This window comes from Hyposmocoma kahamanoa, unplaced genomic scaffold, assembly GCF_003589595.1.
Source record: "Hyposmocoma kahamanoa isolate Upper Pololo Valley unplaced genomic scaffold, ASM358959v1 102, whole genome shotgun sequence".
Taxonomy (NCBI): domain Eukaryota; kingdom Metazoa; phylum Arthropoda; class Insecta; order Lepidoptera; family Cosmopterigidae; genus Hyposmocoma; species Hyposmocoma kahamanoa.
Window position 1 is genome coordinate 13,779,401 of NW_020653337.1, and position 22,304 is coordinate 13,801,704.

General features: G+C 36.2%; 1 protein-coding gene and 1 non-coding gene across 5 annotated transcripts in view; one reads left to right on the forward strand and one right to left on the reverse strand.

The window, feature by feature from the left end:
* LOC113237168 (tensin) overlaps positions 1 to 22,304 on the forward strand; it is a 136,230-nt gene that overhangs the window by 10,950 nt on the left and 102,976 nt on the right. For all 4 annotated transcript variants that reach the window (XM_026473493.1, XM_026473484.1, XM_026473512.1 and 1 more), the window contains exons 2-3: positions 20,880 to 20,988; positions 22,264 to 22,301. In XM_026473493.1, the coding sequence (XP_026329278.1) occupies positions 20,880 to 20,988; positions 22,264 to 22,301 (147 nt within the window). The remainder of the gene's footprint in view (positions 1 to 20,879; positions 20,989 to 22,263; positions 22,302 to 22,304) is intronic.
* Positions 14,535 to 14,606, reverse strand: Trnam-cau. The gene has a single exon. It is a non-coding gene; the product is annotated as a tRNA-Met (tRNA).

Genomic DNA, 22,304 nt, shown 5'->3' on the forward strand with positions numbered 1-22,304 from the left:
ATAATAATACTCATATTCGTACCATGACAAACCTATCTACCAAGTAATGTATTAGTGCTAAAGTGACTGAAGGAACTATTAGTAGAAAGTAACTATTTCAAGATTGCTACATTTGACATGAGGGCAATATTACTTTAATGTTAAAGTCGCGTTACTTTAATGTTATAGTACGAACTGACTGAATGAATAGTCACAAAGCTGCCAATAAAACATCATAGTTTTAACATTGTAATAAGCTTGCTTTAAGCGCCACACGGTACGAAAAGTCAACGTAAGGTTAAAGTAATATTGTTATAAGAGGTTGTGGTTCGCCCTCATCTTTATAGAGCCATTCTAATCGTAAGTATCGTAGCAGTTACGATTGGAATGACTCAATGTCAAAATGTGTAAAACCCAATGTGCTGTTGGCTGTACGTAACTGTACGTAAAATAATACAGATATTACGTTGTTTTTTTTTTATATCTAGCATGACGAAATAGCGTTCGGTATCAGATTTTAAGGTGTCGATGTCGCCATGATCGTAGATCGACTGACATCAAGCTCAATAACAAGGAAACGACGGTCTCGCACCAACGACTGCTATTTGAGTAGAAAGGCGACTAAATTGAACACTATCAAATAACACCGGAGAGAGGAAGTAAAGGCGTTTTATTTCTAATCAAAGTCAATTGGGAAGGTTCCATAAACCGATAGATAATACATATCGCCCCCTTGGTGTAATAAGGCTACATTATACAGGTTTGACCTAGTTTAGGCTCCAGTCTCCCACAAATGTGATTTTTCTTTAAGTGCCTTATAGTTAATAGACATAAACTTTGTAGCTTTGTGGAGAAATAAATGATTTTTGTATTGTATTATTATTATTATTATTATCTGCGAAATGATAACTTTTCAGGAGAGATCATTAAAAAATTCTACGAACCAAATTAGTCGATAACTTTTATGCTTTTTTTATAATATAAAGTGACGGAACGAACAAGTGGTTAGATGGTAAACTACACGCCTGTCCGTAGCAGTTGCAGTGCCACTCAGAACTTTAAATCGCAACGATCTGAGGGATACTACCATTGCGCCTGTGACACTCTGAGACATAAGTTGACAAGTCCCATGTGTCTGTAGATAGTTTCATCGCTCACATTACTGGTTGGCGGCAGAAATAGGTAAGGTGGCAGCAAGTACTTCCACAGACGGACTCTCTCACAAGGAGCTCTACTGCGACTAAAATTTCACATATATGTATACATGATTTGTTTCGTGTAGTTTATAGTGTATTTTTACGACTTTCATGTTATAAAAGCACTTTTGACGTTTGATCACATGTGGCTTTATATCACAGGTGCGATATTAGAAGTAAAAGATACTTAGTTCGGACATCGAAATAGATGTTTGGAGATGACATCAATTAAGTGTACCTGTTATTTAAGCTTTGTTTATCTCTTATGTAGGAATTACGACAAATACATAACTCACCTTATCTAAAAGAATATAGACACAGTACCAAATCGTTAATTTGACATTACGCTCAAACATTAAAGTGTATATTCATTGTCTTGTGTATTTTCCAAGATCTAGTCCATTAGTGGTGTGGCATGTGTCGGCTGATGCTATAGTCGGCGTATACGAACGGATCTCGGATGATTTACGGCATTCCAACAAGAGTGAGATGAACCCGCTTCTTAGTCACGTGATGGGAAGAAAATTACTTCACATACGGCTACTTTTATGCGACTGGTGACTGACAAAGCTCTCTGTTACAAATTCCATACACGTCTCCTCTAAAACCGTTTTAGGAGAGATTAGTCATCGTAGCTCAAGTGGATAAGCAGTGACGCAATATAGTAAACAATCAGTGGTCACGACTTGATACAAAAACAATTGTCCCAAAGTCTTGGCTGTACTTTCCCTTTTTGTTTGGAGCTATTGAGGCTACTAAGCGGATTTGATGTCACGCGTGCGTTTTTTGTTGAGTTGATAAGCCAGTAGATTTATTTTAAAGGTTTCTTTTTATTGTTGAAGAGTGTAGGTATCAAATGAAACGTAGTGTGTGATACAGTTACCTATCAGAAGTCCTAAATAACGTTTGTCCGAAATAATGTTTGTTTGAATTTTCATAATCTCTGAAGTAGTTTTCTATATATTATAATTAACTGTAATAATGATAATAATAGTGTGCTAGACAAACACACCAATTGCATAGTCTCAAACTAGGGAAATCCCTGTACTATGAGTACGAAAGCAACGGAATTCACTCTGGGGCACTTCCCAGAACACCCAGACCAGAACCAACTTAGAAAAGTTCATTTTCAAAATTAGTCCTACCGGGAATCGAATCGAGATTCCGCCCATCCAGTGCAAAACGTTGGGCAATCGCGGTCGTCAAAACAAATCAAACCTAACCTAATCTTTTCTTACTGTCTTTTCCTATGCTTCCAAAAAACCCTGAAAGAATTACGGTGTCCTTGTAAAAATTTTCGGAATTATGAAAATTTGAGCAAACATTATTTCGAACAAAAGTAGTTTCAGTCTTTTTACACAATACGTCTATTAATGTATAACATGATATTATATACTTTAATTATTTTTATATGTATACAAAGTCATAAGGTACACCAGCTTATTACAACATAATTTAGATAGGCAGGAAGCAACAATCAATGCAACGTATAAAATAAACGCCCTGATAACTTTACTCTTTACACAAATACACATCACGAACTTTTGATTCGATATGCGTAATTGTGATTGCGAGCGGAAGTTACGTAAGGCGGAATGGTCGAAGCCCAAAACGTTATAGGCCGGAAACGTAGTCCCGGGTGTCCAATGCTCGGTAGCCGCTGCAGGCTCACCCGTGGGCTTTAATGACCGCGAGGATTCAACATGGCGGCATGTGTGATGTATCACGCCTCATAAACACAATTACCGCCATCATTACGAACATTGTACAAATTTAAATTACAAACAATGCCATACTTTTTATTATAGTACTTACTGGAATTTTAAACAGCACATTCCACAGCTAACGAGGTGCCTTAAAATACTTTAGGCAGTGTAAGAGTTGTGTTGAAACAGGGCTTCTTTTAAATACCCGACACCTAATCGAAACTCATTGACAAGATTGGTATTTTTAACGTCCATAACAATAAAATGTTGTATTATAAAATACGCGTACTTTCCGGTAACCGATTTCAATAAAAGTTGGCAAATAGTTGTAATTCCACGAACTTTTGAATTCGGTTTTTTAGTAGGTACTCTGTACTGAGATTATATTTCACTGTACTTCTATCTGCGTGGAACTGTTTGCTTACCGTTGTTATTTTAATTTCTATTTTGTCATAAAATAGGCTGTTTATACGTAAATAAAAATTCGTTTTTAACTGTATAGTATTTAATATATTTTAATTTATCATTTTAATTATTTTATAACTTCATGCGCGAGCATGCCTTTTGATATGGTTTTTCTATTAATTTAAATTTGTATTATTTTTCCGTTTTGCTTTTGTTCTTTGTTGTCATTTAAAAAAGCTGGAAAATCACGTTCCTTGAGATCACAAAGGGTTTTTAATTCTTTCAGCTTTCTACCTCATTTAAAACCTACTAGGCAAGAGCCTCGCCAATATTTTGGTTTATAAAATAGTTTATTTCCCCGGGTGATTTAAGATTTTGTAGACGAGTAAATTCACTAAGTGGGCAACAAAACGCTTATAGTGGCATTCGATTAACATTACACATGTAGCACTACATAACGATGCCTTGCACTAGAGCCCGTTCCGCCTATTAATTTATTCATTTCACAGTGTGCCAGAGGAAACTATACCATTACTACATTAATTCATCACCTCACGTGTATAGTGTTACTCGGATGGATTTCATTACTGAAATTTAAACAGACGTAACAAAAAAGTTTTGAGCAAAAAATATCACGCTCCGCGAAACATGCTCGCCAGCTGTCCGCTTCAAATCCGCTGCGAAAAAAGTTCATTGCTTACATTTGGCAGAGAGTTAGATTAAATGCCATAAGTTAGTTCGTAATAGTACATTGTACATTACAGTACATTGTGTATTAAGGGCGGTAAATAAGGAATTACGAAAGAGACTCTATTAGGAGTTGATGTTCGTAATGTCCGTACCGCCCGTGAAACACAATGTTTTTCGTCACACTTGCCCGTAAATAGTTTGATTGCAGGCTAACTTGACTATAATACCTCAAATAAAATCGGGCCTTTTTTCTTCTCATTATAGTTATGGTCGGTAATGAGAAGAAAAATTCCTGACGGTATAATACTCTTTACGTGCTATTTATCTTACTATTTACGTGCATGCGTGATGAAAAATGTAATTTTTTTTTTTTAATTTCGTAAAAATAGTCCGACTCCTCTCAGCTCAAATTATCTTATACTATACTTATACATTCGTTTTAGGTGACTACATGTATTGTTACTCCCTTTCTTATAATAACTGCCGTAATCTACATTTTTAGCGAAATTGAGTTATAAAAAGTTCTGGAATCTCATCTACAACCCACTGTAAGCGGTTTTTTATATCCTATTTACTTTCAGTCTTACTGTTATGCAAAATCAGCGTAGATAATTGACAATTTTCATAGAAAAAAACTTGACGTGCAAATATCTCAAAAATTACCAAAATGCAAATGCGTTAGTTATGACTAGGAGGGAGAAGATTACGTGTAAAAAAATATGACCAAGTAATAACAGGACTGAAGGTACAGCTTTTTACATAAATTATATTTTACTTCAAATTCCACTCTGCACATTAACCTCTGGCATTGATTTTAGGTAGAGTTTTTTTTTATTTTTTTTATTGCGACTCGGCAAAATGACTGCACCGCGCCTGATGGAAAGTGCGAATACAGTCCAGAGATGAAAGTAACGGATGGAAAACACAAATATCTTCACTCCGTCACTATCATATTGCCGTTCTGGCCAAATGCTTCTTCACACTACGTTTGAAGGACCCTATGTTATAGAGGGGAGGGAATACATGCGCCGGGAGTTGGTTCCACAATTTGATGGTTCGGCATAAAAACGAATTGCCAAACTTTTTAGTGCGGGACGGTATTGAACTGACCGTCCAACTGTGGCAACGCAGTCCGGCACGGGTGGTCCGCTGATGGAAAGGAGAGGAAGGGATAAGGTTGAATAACTCTTCAGAGCACTCACCGTGGTACAGGCGATAGAATACGCTAAGAGACGCTATATCTCTGCGAAGCTGTAACGACTCCGCATGCTCAGTTACATGAGGATCGTTGACAACACGGAAGGCGTAGCGCTGCAGTCCATCTAGGGCATCGAGCAAGTACTTGGCAGAGCCGTCCCAAAGGTGCGAACAGTACTCCATGCTGCTTCGAACCTGAGCTTTATACAACAGGTATCGCAGCTCTGGAGTAAAAAATCGGTGCACCTTGTTCAGGATGCCAAGCTTACGCGACGCGGTACAGATGACGCTCTCGATATAATCTTTGTTGCTCATGTCCTTCCGGATGCTCATTCCCAGTAGGCTGAGCTTGTCTTGCAGCGTCAGCATTGTACCCTGAAGATAGGGAAGTGGAAGGAATGGGGATTTTTTGGAGCTGAACGCGCATACCTGGGTTTTCTTGGCGTTGAACTCAACCAAGTTTCGGGAGCCCCACGACGATATATGTTCCAAAACATGGTTGAGCTCAGCGACAAGTTTTTCCCGGTTTCTCTCAGGGTCCTCCCGGCTGCTTGACGATTGCTTATATTAGCAACCGTGCACTGTGCTATCATCTGCATAGCAATGAATGTTGCTTAGAGGCAACAAGTCATTGATATGCAGAAGGAACAGCGTGGGCGACAGCACGGAGCCCTGTGGCACCCCAGCATTAACTGTCACGAGCCGTGAAGTGCCTCCGTCAACAAGGACACGCAATCTTCGCTCGCGCAGAAAGCCGGAGATCCACTCACAAAGGCGGCCGGGAAGACCATATGCCGGAAGCTTGGAGAGGAGACCACGGTGCCAAGACCACACGGAGTCAAGACATTTTAAATAAAAATAATGTGTTTTTTATTCTTTATTTATTTAGGGGTTCTGATCGTTATTGAACATGTCAACTCTATTAGAAAAAAAAGCTTAATCCAGTAATTTACCTAAATCCATCATCATTAACTCGTACAAAACCCGCACATCTATGTTACCTGATTCATACGAACAGGATATAGAAGAAAAACTATACCATCAGGATTTTGTGGTTTCAACCGTTAAAAATGGTTGTTGGCCAGATAAAGTTCCGTGCTGTGGCTCTGATGTGTTTAACCAACAATACGTACTGCCAACACAAATCCAATAAAATTGAACATTAAAGAGCATAATGAATCAAACGGCGTATGAATGAAAGCCGTAAAATAAATTTCATTCCCTTATTGGTGCATAAACATCAGTTCAAAAATAGCTGCGGCCACCTGGCACACTCTCCTTACTTCGAACGCAACGCGTATAATTTATGGGTGTTGAGGCTGTACACAATGCAACCGCAAATATAACCCCTTCCCTATTTTTTCCACCAACAAATTGTGGTGTTGCTATTTCAAGTGGCAGCTCTCAGTGTAAGACTAAAGAAATATCATGCGAGTTGAGCATTCACACTACCCCTATGATACGTATGGGCAACATACGGTGGCAATAAATTAATTTAACCGCGTGTACCATGAGACGCGTGAACGCATCTAAACAAGGTATTGTTACTAATATCCGTAGGAATTTTATGGTCCCAAAGGATTAATATTTCATTTGAAACAGAGTTCATTCAATTTAAGATATACTATAGGCATTTATATAATAAAATAAAGTCGTTTAGAAGGTATTATGTTTTTATAACACGTCTGGGAATCACAATAAGTACAAGTAATGATTTAGTTACAGAATTTCCGCATAAGATATTTAATAGAGCCCTATTGTCGAAAATGCCTACAGTGAGTACGATAGTTAATGCCCTACGTAGCATAGAGACGGCCACGTGGGAGGTCCACACAGATACATATCGACTTCCATGTGAATCAAATTGATCGAGTTATTCGTAGATAACATCTTTCTATTTCATCAAGTTAACAATGCCGAGAATTAAAATCTACAAGCACAGGTAGAGAAACGTATTATTTAGTAAATTAAATTCATAACATACTTAAAAGTCACGGTATCTAACGCATTATTAACATGAACTTCTTTTTAGTTTTCTTTTTATAACACTCGAACTTCGCGCCATAATCTTCAGCTTTTAACGTAACAAATATTTGACTACTCATTTTTTTTAATAATCCTTCTGACTCGAATGCCTGCGCGTCACAAGTTGTCCTGAGCATAGGTGACTACTGCTGTCCAAAAATTTTGTCGCTAACCTTCAGCGAAGTGGTCGTATATTTTATAGTCCGTTGTTAACTAACCGCGGTGGTTTATGGCGTTCTAATTTACTTCACGGCTCATATACGTACTGAAACAGCGATTCCTACCGCTAGATTGAAGATAAAAGCTTTTTATGAAGCATTTACGAATCATAAATGGAAAAACCCGAGGTTTGAATCATATAAATAAAGTTTTATATGTATGAATGTTATGCTTGAGATATAATTTTTAATAGTCGATACCGGCGCTGCCTGCTTAGATTTCGCATTAAAGTGAACATTGACCCCTTTAACCGGCTGTACTGAACCAGAAAGGGCTCAGTGGCTAACCTTTGGATCGGATTTTAGCGACTGATCGCCCAACCGATTAATGTCGACATGATAACGAATACTGTACACAATCACTTAATTAGTCTCATTTCTTAAAATGGTTTTCAATGCTCATACGCATGTTTGTTTTAAAATTAAATTAGGCACACTTTTTGTTAAAATAATGTTGAAATTTAGTTACAGTGTGTTTTTTAGTTCTGGTGATACAAGTATATTATGTTAGTAATTAGTTTAGAATGTTCAAAGTTCCCCTCTGTCAAGTGGGACTACTATACATCCCTCTCACGTCAGCCGCTGACATTTCCAGCAATTAACTTGTCACCATGCTGCATAGCTTAGTCTACACGCTGTCTACTCAACGTGTTGACACTTTCGAGTGTGCACCAGGAAGGGACACACCTATTATCAAAATGAATGACTATTGTTTGATCAAAAATTTTCATTTCTCACGAAAGATTTTGGCCTATAAGATCTTTTGTACGCTTTAAACTAACTTTCATAATGTCTGCTTAAAGGTAAAACCACATACAGTCTTTAAATTACCCACATAGCTGTGGTAAGAAAATCACGATCTGTCTGCAGGTAAAACTCATATTAAGTTTTTAGCATTTTTTGTTGCTGATATACTTGCAGGAAGATCGTGATTTTCTTACCCCAACTATATTATTTAGAGGCTTTTTGTGAAAAATGTCACTTATGGGTTTTACTTTTAAGCAGACGATTAATAGGTACGAGTGCCAGCAACTGCAGTCGCCCATAGCAAAAAAAACTTAGTTGAAATGATCTGAAGCTTTATTATCAAACCTTAGCCTTATCCCATTTCATCTGCAGAGATTTTGTTACCATGCACTTACAAATTTATTTTTACGTAAAATTAATAGATTGAACCAAACCGAAGATCCGGAAGTTTTACGACTACAATATGATTGATATATTGCCAAAACTTGCAAATGTTTTTGTAGGCAGTTTTTAGAGAGGTTGTAGACCTATTGTTGAACATTTAAGGTGACTGTTTATTATATTCATGCATATTTAGAATTTCATTGCGTTATGAAAAGCGTGCTTTATTAGTGAAACATCATGGCGAAACTGTAAAGTCTGAAATTTAAGTCGGCTAACTTTATGAGTGTTGCGCAAAGCATCTGGGCGCAGTATACATACCTACACGAGTGTACACATGACGTCACGGTGGTTTCAACACTGAATAAACAAAGCCACAGCACCGCAGCCTCAGTCTCGCACACATTTCTGTACTCATTTCCAGCGCAAACAGACTCGAACATTTTACGAACGTGTTATTTTTTTATATAACGCTAATCAACGCTAATTTGTAGGCACTAGTGCTGTCCTCAAACAATATTGATCAAATGTTAAATATGTTATTCAATAAATAAAGCCTGACGTTGTTCGTTAGGCCTTTTTCTACTTAACCCGTATAGTCAAGATTTAATTCAATTGATGGTTGCAGTGATAAGTACATACACTCTAATGGAGATAAATAGAGTTTTGATTAGATAAATTTAACAGGGATCATTCGGAACTATTTAATTGATAATTCAATTTTTTTTTCTCCGATAACATTTATGTGCATTGACTTCACATTTGAGGAACATAACCGAAAAAAATGACAGTAACAACAATCGTTCTGAAATACCGTCGTCGTCTCAAGTAACACTTTGACTTGAGCCTAAACTCAATTTGAATTGATGTTAAACTCCTAAAGTAGGATTCTTTGACGATATTGTACATAGCATAATGAACTTTGTGTCAATTGTGTAACGTATTTATAAACTAGATAGGATATGGTAGCTGCGAGAATTCCCGAGACTCCGCAAGATTCTCCAGAAAAATTCTCGTATCTTGTTTTATTTATATACAAAGTGATGGGACGAAGCAAAACAAGTCGTGCGTCTGGTGGTAAGGCGCCGCGCAAACGTGGGTCTTGTGTTAGATACAAGCAACCTGCAACTAGAAGCGAATATTCTATTTTCCTCAACCGCGTGTTTTTATGAAAGTAGATTATTCGCTTCTAGTTGCCGGTTGCTTGTATCTAACACAAGACACATGTTTGCGCGCACGACACATGCCTGTCCATAACAGTTGCAGTGCCGCTCAAAGCTTTTAAATCGCGAAGGTCTGAGAGGGACATTGCACTGCGCCCGTCGTCCTGAGACGTAATTTCACCAACACCCTTACTTACCCTTTACAACTGGAACGCAGTAAAACTCACATTACTGTTTAGCGGCAGAAATAGGTGACGTGGCAGTACTTCCCTAGACGAACGCTTTCGCAAGGAGCTCTAGTTCTTGATTCATATGAAGTTCATTATATTATGGTAAAAACATCTCTTCTATTTCATTCCGCAGCAGTGTAAATTGAGCCTTGGATTTCCGTAGTTTCGCTTTATCACACAATTAACACTATACATGCCGATTAGCATAAGCACGGCCCTCTCAATAGAAGTAGTTTAGATCTCAAAGGCGGGATAGCGCCATGAAATATTTGAACACAGAAATCGTGCTTGAATTTTTATTCATATGCATGAGAATGTTATCGGGTCGGCGATGTTTATATGTAATTGCTGTATTCATTGAATAGTGAGCGTGGAAGGAAGGCGGGATCACAAGCAGGGGGTATAGGACGGGTCGCGGGTCATATGGTGCCACATATTTCACTTTATGCGCCCTCTTGCGCACGTAGTTCGAAGCCATACGAAGTTACCGGCACGAATATGAGTTACACGATTTCAACTACATTATCCACGGAGTGGGTGGTCTCCGGGAATCGGCAGGGTACTGAGAAAACGTCAATTAAGGAATTATCAACCGGTTGAGATCAATGCCGGGCGATGAGCTATTACTGTTTTCAAATTCGTGTCTTAATGGACCAAAATGTTGGTAAGGAGGCGTATTAGTAATAGCTATACGTATATGCACCGTCAATTGTTTTTATTATGTTTGGTGACTAGTGATATATTTAGATATCCATCGTCATTAAAAGAATTCCATAATGTCTCCTGAAATCTTTACCACTCCAAAAATTCACCCTCAAGCTACAATAAATATTTTTTTTTTATTGTGACTCGGCAAAATGACTGCACCGCGCCTGATGGAAAGTGCGAATACAGTCCAGAGATGAGAGTAACGGATGGAAAACACAAATATCTCCACTCCGTCACTATCATTTTGCCGGTCTGGCCAAATGAATGCATTGAAGGATCCGATGTTATAGAGGGGAGGGAATACATGCGCCGGGAGTTGGTTCCACAATTTGATGGTTCGGCATAAAAACGAATTGCCAAACTTTTTAGTGCGGGACGGTATTGAACTGACCGTCCAACTGTGGCAACGAACTCCGGCACGGGTGGTCCGCTGATGGAAAGGAGAGGAAGGGATAAGGTTGAATAACTCTTCAGAGCACTCACCGTGGTACAGGCGATAGAATACGCTAAGAGACGCTATATATTTTATATAATTTTGTTCACGGCCCAAAGTAAATATCAACTAAGTTGAAAGTGACTGAACGTACGCCGTATCTAGGGTTTAGTATTCGCTGTGCATACAATCACGTACCTACGAGCTATATAAGCTATATAAACATCTTCAATTAAACTCCACTTAAAAGCAAATGTTAGGAAAATGTAGGGTAACAAATTAAAGATAATTCTGGCTTAATATCTCAGCGTAAGAATGTACATAGCTTGTGTATAATTATGGCGGCAGTGTTACACGAATGTGATCCTTGCTTTCACTGTTCCCTAACATGGATGTAAAGTCGTTCCGACATGAGTGCCAGTCAATCATGAACATGCGTTTTCCAACTCATGACTTAAAAATACGGGAAAGCATTCTTTTTTTATCTTAAATCAAAATTTTATAAATTATATTTAATAGAGTATATATATAGTAGTAATAATGAATATTAGCGTATTTAGTAGCAGTATAGATCTTTGCGAAAGAGTTCGTCAAATGAAGTGAACGTTACCTATTTCTGCAACCAAGCAGTAATGTAAGCATTACTGCGTTTCGGTTTTGAAGGTTAAGGGTACTGATGAAATTACAAGCACATGGGAGTTGTCAACTTATGTCTCAGGGTCACGGGCGCAATTCAGTGCCTCACATCTTTGCGATTTAAAGCTCTGAGCTGTACTGACAGGCGTGTCGCTTACCACTAGGCGCACGACTTGTTCGATCCGCCATTTGGTACCATAAAAAATTAAAAGTAGGAAACAAAATTTTTATTCAGTTCATTGAATATCAGGATGTTTCACCACAATGACATTCAATTATTTTTTGGGAATTTACTCCATTAGTTTGTTATAATTTATTAATACAAAGATCAAACCCTTAGAAAAAAATTTCTTCGATCCGACAAGATTCGAACCAACGTCTTCTAGCAAACCGTGCCAGACGCTATGCCAACTAAGTCACGGAACGAACCGTTACGTAAATTCCGTAAATTACTAATCTTTTTAGAAATTGTAATCTTAGTGTGCAATAAAAAATATTTAAATACTCAATAGCTAAAACAGATGTTAGAATCGTTTTACTTAATTCATTCCAAGAATTTTACGTTCAAGTAATTCAATATTAATTTCAATTTTCCCGGCCCTTCATTTTGATATTGAGCAATATTCAAAAGCTAATTTAGCGTACTTTTGAATATTTATCTACCAACGAGCCTCTGTAGCCTTATTACCGCCTGTCAAAACTAGTTATCTACCGATTTACAAATGACTACATATCTCCACCGTAATCATTACCGTAACAAATTTATGAAGCAATAAACATGATATGCAGTTAAATTTCATATTATAATATAGTAATAATAGTAAACGTGTAATTTGATCATTTGTGTTTTGTCCAGGGGGAGTAGTGTGCCAGGCACTAACAAAATTTGGGGCCACCCAGTTCGAACGAATAGGTTCAATAATTGCATCATTGACAATTTAATGACTGTATTATTCTGTTAAACGAAATCAGACTTTGATAATTAGTTCAAAAGTGTATCGAGGACTTTTAGGTCATCGTATTTCACATACCTACCATATGTAATTACACGGGATACTTAATGATACAATGTAGGCAGAATTTAACAAAATCATTAAAAACACGGTCTTCCCTATCCAATTTGACTGCGCGTGAAACAGCTTTGAAACCGATATTTCCTACCACTATAAAAAACCATGGCAAAATCGATTGTTTTTTTTATTTACTCTACTGTCTGGAAGAATGTTTGACAAGAAATAATACTACAGTTAAAGCGTAAAAAGCATGCATATTATTTTTTATATTTAAGAATCGTTTTATTATGTTCACTGTATGTACCTAATCCGAAATTTAAATCAAACACAGATTTTTTGTAATATTTTTATTATTTAAAAAAGTCACTAATTAGTAAATTCAAATTCGAAAACCACAGAAAACCCAAATATTGTTTAATAGATCAAATTACACAAAACAGTAAACATAATATGTATCTTAAGTAATACATATATAATGAAAATTAACAAAATAATAAAATCTGTCTTAATACTTGAAATATCTACAAATAAGTAATATGATTTATTTTCGCTATTAGAACCTTTACTACTTTACTAATTGAAAGTCGAGAAATGGCACAAATAAAAATATAAAAAAATATAAGTTGAAAATAAATATACACAACAACACGCAAATATTTCTTAATCTAAGTTTTTTGAGATGTATGACCTAGTGAAGTAAATGCTTGTGTTTATTTTTACTATTATTAGTAATATTACATACTTTTTTTAAATATTAAATGTTATTTCAACACATTGGGAAATATAATAGTAATAAATAATATAATAAATATAATTATACATACTAATCTCTGTTTCTACCTTTGACCTTCACTATTATCACGGTATATTATATTATAGTACCTAGTATATAATAAGTGTTTTTTAATAATAATTTTTCTCTAGTCCGAAACAGCCAATATCAAAAAATGGTGTCTATTCACATCGTTCGCCACACGCGTATCGATCACCACAGACAACATAAGTGATGGACACAATAAACATTTACATTACGCTGTGGTCAAGTAAAATACTAGAAATAAAACAATGCGGTTCTAAGTACAGACATATGTTGGTAGTAGGTTAAACCTAGTGACAATACTACGCTTGTCGATGTTAGTCGACTACGTGTTTGTGTTCTATAGGAGAATGACTTTTGAAGTTTCTCTATCAAGAAACTAATGTTACTACATAGAAGAAAGGACGTAAAGTCCAATGAACAAACTTTATAAAACGAGTGAAATATAATAATTTATAAACGTTTCGGTTCATATCTTATTGATTTTTATATCTATGTATGTTTACGTAAAAAAGATAGTTTAATCGATTAACAAAACTTGAGTAGACAGATCGATACAGTATGAAATTTTAACATAATATATTTTTTCTTATAAACAACCTTGTGAACATGTTACTGAAAAGTTTATCTAATCAGAAGTTATGTTGGCATCGCCTTTGCGTGTCCATTACTTAGTAGCCCCTAGGAGGGAGGAACCCCATATCACAAGCTAGGGAGTGGCTGCCCATCACCATCATTCAACTGCAAGGGGACAGAGCTATATTAGTTTAAAACGCAGTTACATGCAATCATAAATCTTAAATAGCATTTTCTTTAGTCACGAAACCATATCGTTCATTGCCGCAATCGGTATGTTTTTATAAACAAATATCCGGTAGGAAAATAAACGTAGATCTGAATCTGCCGGAAACGTCACCTTTGTTAGTTTTACATTACAGCAAAGTCAAAATAAATTTGTGACATTAAAAACGGAAGCAAAAAATAATAGACTAGCAGAGCGTGGTTTCGATCCACGGACCTCTGGGTTATGGGCCCAGCACGCTTCCACTGCGCCACTCTGCTTCTGCCGGCAAGTGTGAAATTAGTCATTTATTACTAGCGATCCATATCAGTACTTACAGTACAGTACATATTGTTATTCGTCATAGTTATTACCTTATTTCTCTAAAAAGGTAAGTAATTGCACGTCTTTCTTAATATTAATTAAACGTGACTATTTTCTTAAAGATATTATCAGCGAGAGCTCGACTTGCATATAGTGGTGTGCCGTTCGCATTAAAACCACAAATAAAAAATCACAAATACAACACAAATTATCCTTTAAACACACAAATACCATTATCTCTACATATGCAATTCCGAGTTGTCGCTAACTTCACGATACTTAATTAGGTACTAAATCACACATACTTATGTACGTCTTTTACAACTCCTAGAACGATATGGAAGGCAAAATTCAGTAATTATAAAAATGACATGTATACATGCCAGGCTAGTTTAAAAAAGCCTGTGAAAAGTTGTTAATGTTTTTTAAATATTTAAAATATAACTTTTCACAGGCTTTTGTAATATACAATTTTTAGTACAAGGAATAATCAATTTTATTGTAGTTTGTCACCAAAATTTTATTTGTAGCGAGTGTTTGCTTGTGAGTGTTTCTTCTGGTTCGATTAAAGCTTTCGATTAAAATGGTTTAGGAGGTTTTAGAACTCAGTGCAGTGGCACATGGGGTAGCCAACTGCCCTAATTGAAACTTGTAAGTAATTGGGCTGACTGAGAGGGATAGAGAGAAAGGTCGTTGTTCACAACACATCGGTGATTCTAATCTGTTCTTTCTCTGAGGTGTTATCATCACGTAAGTGCAATGAGAGTCATATATATATATTTACTATTACAATAACGAAACGCTACCGACACGGGCTCGTCTTGCACCAGGAAAATAACAATGTGAAAGCCATGTGCCAAGTGTTTACCACAGTCAAACGTTTTTTATCTCTTTAGATGTATTATTTATCTCAACTATAAATTTTAGATAAAGTTACTACAAGCGTCTGGTTTAACAGGTAAAATAAATTGGGAACAATCTAAGTGAGTAATTGCTACAATTTCAAGTTTTAATTTTGTGGCACACGAGATGGCTTTGAGAGAGTTTCATAGGATTTCTAATCAGCAGTATAAAATATGTTGTTCACGAACTGGTAGTAAGGTATATGGGTACGGGGAATCTATTGTAATGTCAGTGGCAATATGGCAACATTGCGATGTTGTCGTTGCGTCATGTCAGGCGTGAAACAATTTTACGTGTATTCGCCTGACGCCTCGATATTAAACGGATGTCACGTATCTACACGCTTAAGAAAACACCGGCAGATGGCTTAGACCGAAAGTTTTGATTGTGAAAGGAAACAAAAGATGACAAGCATCGTTTCCGCGCTTGCTGTTATGAATAACTGTGGGATATTCATAAAGCATGCTTGTCTAAATGTTGCCACGTGCAACACAATTTACGAAAGGTGCTAAGCTTCAGGTAAGCATATAGATAACACGGAAATTAGGCCATCGACATGGTACTTTTTGTCATGTTTTGAAATTTTATCTGATGAATTGCGTAGGTGTAAACTATGAGGATTATTGTAGAAAAACGAAATGAAGAGTCCAGGGAAAGAATGACTCAAAGTTACTTGAGAATTTTAGGAAAAAAGAATTTTTATTTTGGAGAACTTTTAAATATTAGTGAAAAATACACCAACAATGTATGTAACGCTATGTAAACCATTTTAATTACAAAACATTTATAATTCATTTTAAACTTTTCTACCATTTAGTCGCAATCATTTTTAAGACTTAAAAGTTAATTTTTCACGACTTTGAACCTTATTAGCCTTTTTTTTTATTTAGGCAAAATACGCTCATCGTTTACCGAATGGAAGGCGGTAAACGTATATTAACTCAAAATGTATTTTTAAGGGATTTTGATCATCCTTTCCCTGGCCTTTTCTAATAGAAAAGTTAGAAAGGAACTATTCAAAATATGAAAATGTTATTCAGTTTATTTATATCGACAGTTATATCAAAGTTCAAAGAATATAGTTGTAATATAAATAATCGGTACACAATGATTACAGAGCAAAACAATGAAGGTTAATATCAAAGGAGCCGCATCCGTTGATTTATCGTCGATCCTACAGAGCTTGTTCTTTGTTCCTTGACAGTCACATGTTCCTTGATCAATCCGCCCTCCCCGACGACGAATATTAATTTAACTTTCACAGGATTAAAGTTAAATAGCAGTACTAACACAGGTTTAATGCTAAGCCACAAGATGGAAATGGATTTGCTTTAATGTTTTTGTAATCTAAGACAGTTTATATTACTTTTCTTGTGACTCTATAAACACTTCTTTATATCTGAACAAAATTGAACGATATATTGCTTTCTTATTTTTTTAAATTCCGTGCATACTTAACACGAAAACGGAAAACTTAAAAATCATCTGTCCACATTTTGTCCGGCCGTCTGTCACAGGCCTTTTTGTCAAACCCTAATAAGTGGACAGAAGTTTATATAATATTTTAATAATCTTTTTGACCACTTGTTTCGAAATAGTTAACAATGAAACAGTATTTTTAAGATTCTAATGTGTGATCGTAAAATGAAGCAGATTTTTCATTTTTATTACATAATATTAAAAAAGTTTACTCTAAATCTTCTTTGCGACCTTCTGAAGAGGGTGTGTTGAGTGGTGACCACACCGAAAATACTGACTTCAGACGATCGACACTTTTTTTAGTTTGTTTAAGTTAAAAGGCGTGTAAGGCCCGTGAAGGGCCTTCGGAAGAAATAACTCACTCCTTAACTGAGACATTGTTCTTAAAAAAGTCTGTTGTTACAAGGTGAAAGAAATAGACGGGAACTAAGTCTCAGTTGCAGATATATCCTTTTTTTAATAGCAGAGTAGTATTTTTAGTGTAGGGTTTATTGTTATTAAAAGTAACTTCGTTTATGGTTATAAATGTGTCACTTACCGTACCCGCACTTCACCACCCCCTGCGCAGCGAAGCCACGACAGTTGTGCCACGATACAGGGACGTGAGCTATCCCGGCCTCCTACAATTTACCGCCAGGATTTTGCTAATGACTCCACTGTGGATACATTTCCAAGAATCACAATAGATAAGTCTGCTCCACTTCACGACATTCTATTGTGTTACGTATTTCGGTTCACCAACCTACGATTGCGACATGGCACCCCATTGTGATTGATTGCCCCGTGTCGTTTATTTATAACGTATACACGAAAATTTGAAAAGCGACATTATTGCTCTGCCTCTGTATCATTAAGAGAATAAAGTCGTCTATTTTGTCGGACAGTTGGAATCCTCATTGTTTGAATTCAATCTGCTTAAACCAGCTGTTCAATGTAATTTGATTCAGTTAGTTAATGGAGCGTATGTGATGGCTTTATGTCAATCTCTACGTTAGAGCTACTGTGTAACGTTTTGTAGAGTTTTTGTTGATTCGCCTGGCACGAGTGGGCGCGGTGATCGACTGCGCGGGCGCACGCAGGTGCATAAAACTGCGCCACGTGTGTGCGTACAACGGGCGCGATGTGATTTGTTGTTATGTTAGCGTAGAACATTCTAAACATTTTTTTCCAAATCCAGTTAAAGAAACTCGTTTGAAAGATGTTTGAAATTTTGTACTTTAATATTTCCTTTGTGGGATTGCTGGGATTGTAAACGACATGTATTTGATCAAAGCGGTGGATATTTTGCTAAACCACTGTAAAAGAAAATAGAATACCATTATTATCACTACTCTTCTTTAACAGTTTTATTTATGGTCCAAGCAGTGTTCTGGATAATTGCGCTAAAAGCACTTGAGCCTCTGGTGGTTCAACAGTGGTAGATAAGTACGACAGTGAAGTGATTTATTTCGGGCGATTTTAGAGCACCACGGGTATCCATCATGTGCGTCGCAAATGGCGCCACTACGCGCAAGCTATGGCGCCGGCGCTTGCAAACAAATCTGTGACGTCATAAGCGAAACCTGCAAACCCTATACTCTACGTCGCAAATTGCATACTTAGCTATTTCATATCAGAGATCGGTACGAGCTTGCCAATTAGAGTAAGTCCAGTGGAAATAGCCCATTTCCTTTCTGCGTCTGCCGCGAACCTGAATCGACGCAACGAGATCTGATTTATAGCTGTCAGTTACAATTTGCTAACGAGTGTAAAACATGTCAGGGCTTAGGGAGATAAAGATCATGGCCTGCGTGCGGTATTATTGAATGCAAATTGTAGTCAAGCTCGATCAAGTTAGTGCTGAACATTTTGAGTAAATAGATATTAATTTATTTAGTATTGTCCTGTCAACGGCTGTCGGCTTGCAATTCGTGACATAGAAGTCCTCATTTACACAGCATATCTCTTTCGTATAATGAAGAGTGATGTTAAATATTCATAAGTTAGCATACATACTGATATAGGTTAAATTAGACAGTTTGTAGTCTGTAACATTAACTTCTATAGAAACCTAGGCAGAAGTAGGTAAGCCCGTGAGTACGTGTTAATATATCTACCTACTTATAAAATGCTTCACTATTTTTTAATATCTATTTATGTACCAGAGCCAGCATCCTCAGGGGACGTCCTTAGACGTTTATCCGGATTCAATAGGCTCACAAAGTCGACATTCTCGACTTTTTTATTGTCGCCTCTAAACTAAATATGTTTATTACCTTTTGTTGTGAAGATAAGAAGCGGGGTTAGACCACAGAGGTGGTCAGATTATTTAAAGAGAATAGTGAACTAGTTATCGAGCCCTTAGGTTTTCACGATTGTTACACATAGGAAATGAAACTACTTTTTATCGGATTTAAATCGCGTATTTTTTTTAAACAAACCAACACTTCGGGTTCTTTACAGATTCCACAGTTACTGCTGACTCAGTACGAAACGTTGTAGATTTGCTTAAAAAAACAAATATATAAGCGATTTACGTACGGAAAAAATTGTATCATTTCCTATTATGCTTAAATGTGAAATAATTGCTATTTTTTCAATGACATATTATTATTTTGTGAATTAACCATAACTTCTAGAAAAAAATAGCATCGTGAAATAGAGGTTAAGAATATGCGTACTTTCTACACCGTAGTAAATAAGGACTAATTCATGGTAGATTGGGCCAAGTCCGTGACAGGTCGTAATACGAATGTAGACTACGAATGTTGAAGATATACTATACTGAAAAATTGTATTGCTATCATAGTCTATTAATTCTTTGTAGAGCGTGGCGAATTCTCCTTTCGATTCTTGTTTTCTCCAGTCTGGATGTACACCCTATCTTATTTTTGTAGTTTCAATTCGAGTTTCCAATATTTGTCATCAATAGCAATTGTAACAGTGTCAGCTTAAATTAGAAACTATATGGTTCAGCTCCGACACCCATCCCATACATATCATCACCCTTAAATTTACAATTATGCTTTATTTTTAAGTCATGTCACTTCTCATTGATCGTTCCCACACACGTTTAAAATATTTATTTATTAATTTAAATAATGTAAAGTCTAGATTTAGAACACTACGTATTTGCACCACACTAATACTATACCCGTTTACAAACAATATATGTGAAAAAAAGATAAAACGAGCGGTAAGCTCGTGCTCCTTCTTGAATGGGGTAACCTCCCATCGCATTGTTGTACTTAAAATGCCAAAGAACTCGGGGCACTATATAGACTGGCCGGTGGTCACCGGCTGCAATGTAAAGTACGAATAGACCTATAATTGTGACATGGAAAGGTGTTTATGGGATAATGTATAACATTATTTAACGTTGCACCCTTATATGTCTCTACAACTTTGACAGATTACATTATATTATTCGTCTGTTTCAAAAATAAGAAGTGTACGGATTTACATCTCGTTGAAATAGTTTTTTTTGTGACCCTACGCATAGAAAGTCTCCATGGACAATATATTTCTACTCTTAAATATACGTATGGCAAAGAAAATTTTGGCAATAGAGTAAAGTAGAAAAAACATACAGTGTCGCATGTCGATTGCTAACAACTTTTGGTGTTTTCAGAGTTTCATGATAGATGACTATTTAAAATACAATAGGTAGTTAGGGATACTTTCTGTAGATGTTATTTCGGAGTTAAGAAAATGTAGCGCACAAGAATCGGCACCCACTTAAAATTTAAGTGTCCAATAGGGTTAATACTACCAATTATGTGCTATTAAACTTGACACTCCAATAAATAGCAATAAAGGTGGCCATAAAGTGTAATGGTAATAATGTAGTGTTGATTTGTTTGTCGTAGAAAGAGGGAGTGGCGCAGGCGCACGCGTTCCGCAGCAAGACCTTTCGGAAGCCGAGGCCTTGCCACTGGTGTCACCAGCCCGTACACAACCAAGGATCTTGCTGTAGAGGTAATATTTTTGAAAGTTGACAAAATGGATTTATTTATCAGTCGCCGAAAGTTCCCCTTTAATTAAATAATTTTAAAAACTCATATAGGAAGTTGTCCATAATTAAACGGTAGTGGAGTTTGCGTGTTAGAATCCCTTTTTATGTGTACAATATAGAAGTTAAATAAACAGGAATTTTGTTTCGGTGTATACAGTTCATATGCCTCTTGCTGGGAAACGGTAGAAAACTTAGGTAAAATATGTTCACGATAATATTCGTAAAATAAAAGTATTAAACTTATGAAATATATGGGTAACCTTCATCTATAGCAGACATTTACTTTATTGCGACCACAGAAACAGTTACACCATTTATCTCACCATAAACAAGGGAAGAAGAAGTAACATATAAGCGCCTCATATGTACAATGTGTTTTATAACCATTCTGTGTTTATTATATTTATTTAACTCAACGATATCTGTAGCGTTTACCTTTGATTATTTGTAGTTTGTGCATTAGAAAATAAAATCACGAAAAACATTTGATTGCAATATATATATTTTTTTATATTGATAAATTAATTTCATTTTACATAAGTACTGTTTAATAGATGACTACCTTACAATTTGGAATGAGAAAACTTAAGTTGGATTACGAATTATATGTAACAGCTGCAAAAGCGTCAGATAAAATCAAGTGGGAACAGAATAATACAATTTAGCATCGTCGTATTGTTCAAATGTGTTTTGAGCAATAAGTTAAAATCGCAATAAAATCTAATATTTTTGTTATGTTTATGATTGCTACCCGCTCTAGCAAATTCACTGAGAAATAAATTGATTTCTTGAGAATATTAAAAGGTCATTGACAACAAAGTTGCCAGAACAAGTTGTTTAAATTAAATGTCACGTCCTTCAAAAAATCGATTGCTTGACGATGTTTTGACATCAAACAAAACAGCATGGGAAAATGTTCGCGTCGCAAACTCACGAGCGGGGTATTGAACCCGCTGGCGCATTCTTAGATTAACGAGATTCGCATAACAAAAATGCCTAAAGACACAAGGACATGTTTACTAAACAAAAACATAATAATGCTATTCCCATGAATTTAGTACGATTTCGTTTTATAACTACAGGTCAAGCAACTCGAGGACAACATACTTATTTAGTACTTATTTTGTTTCTTATTTCTATACTGTTTACAAAAGGTATTTGTACAATACATGGCAATAGCACAGTAGAGTATATTGTTTTACATTGACAACTGTTTAACATTAACTTATTTGTTTCAGTGTGCAAATATGTTTGTCATAAGGCGTGTGAGGACAAGGTA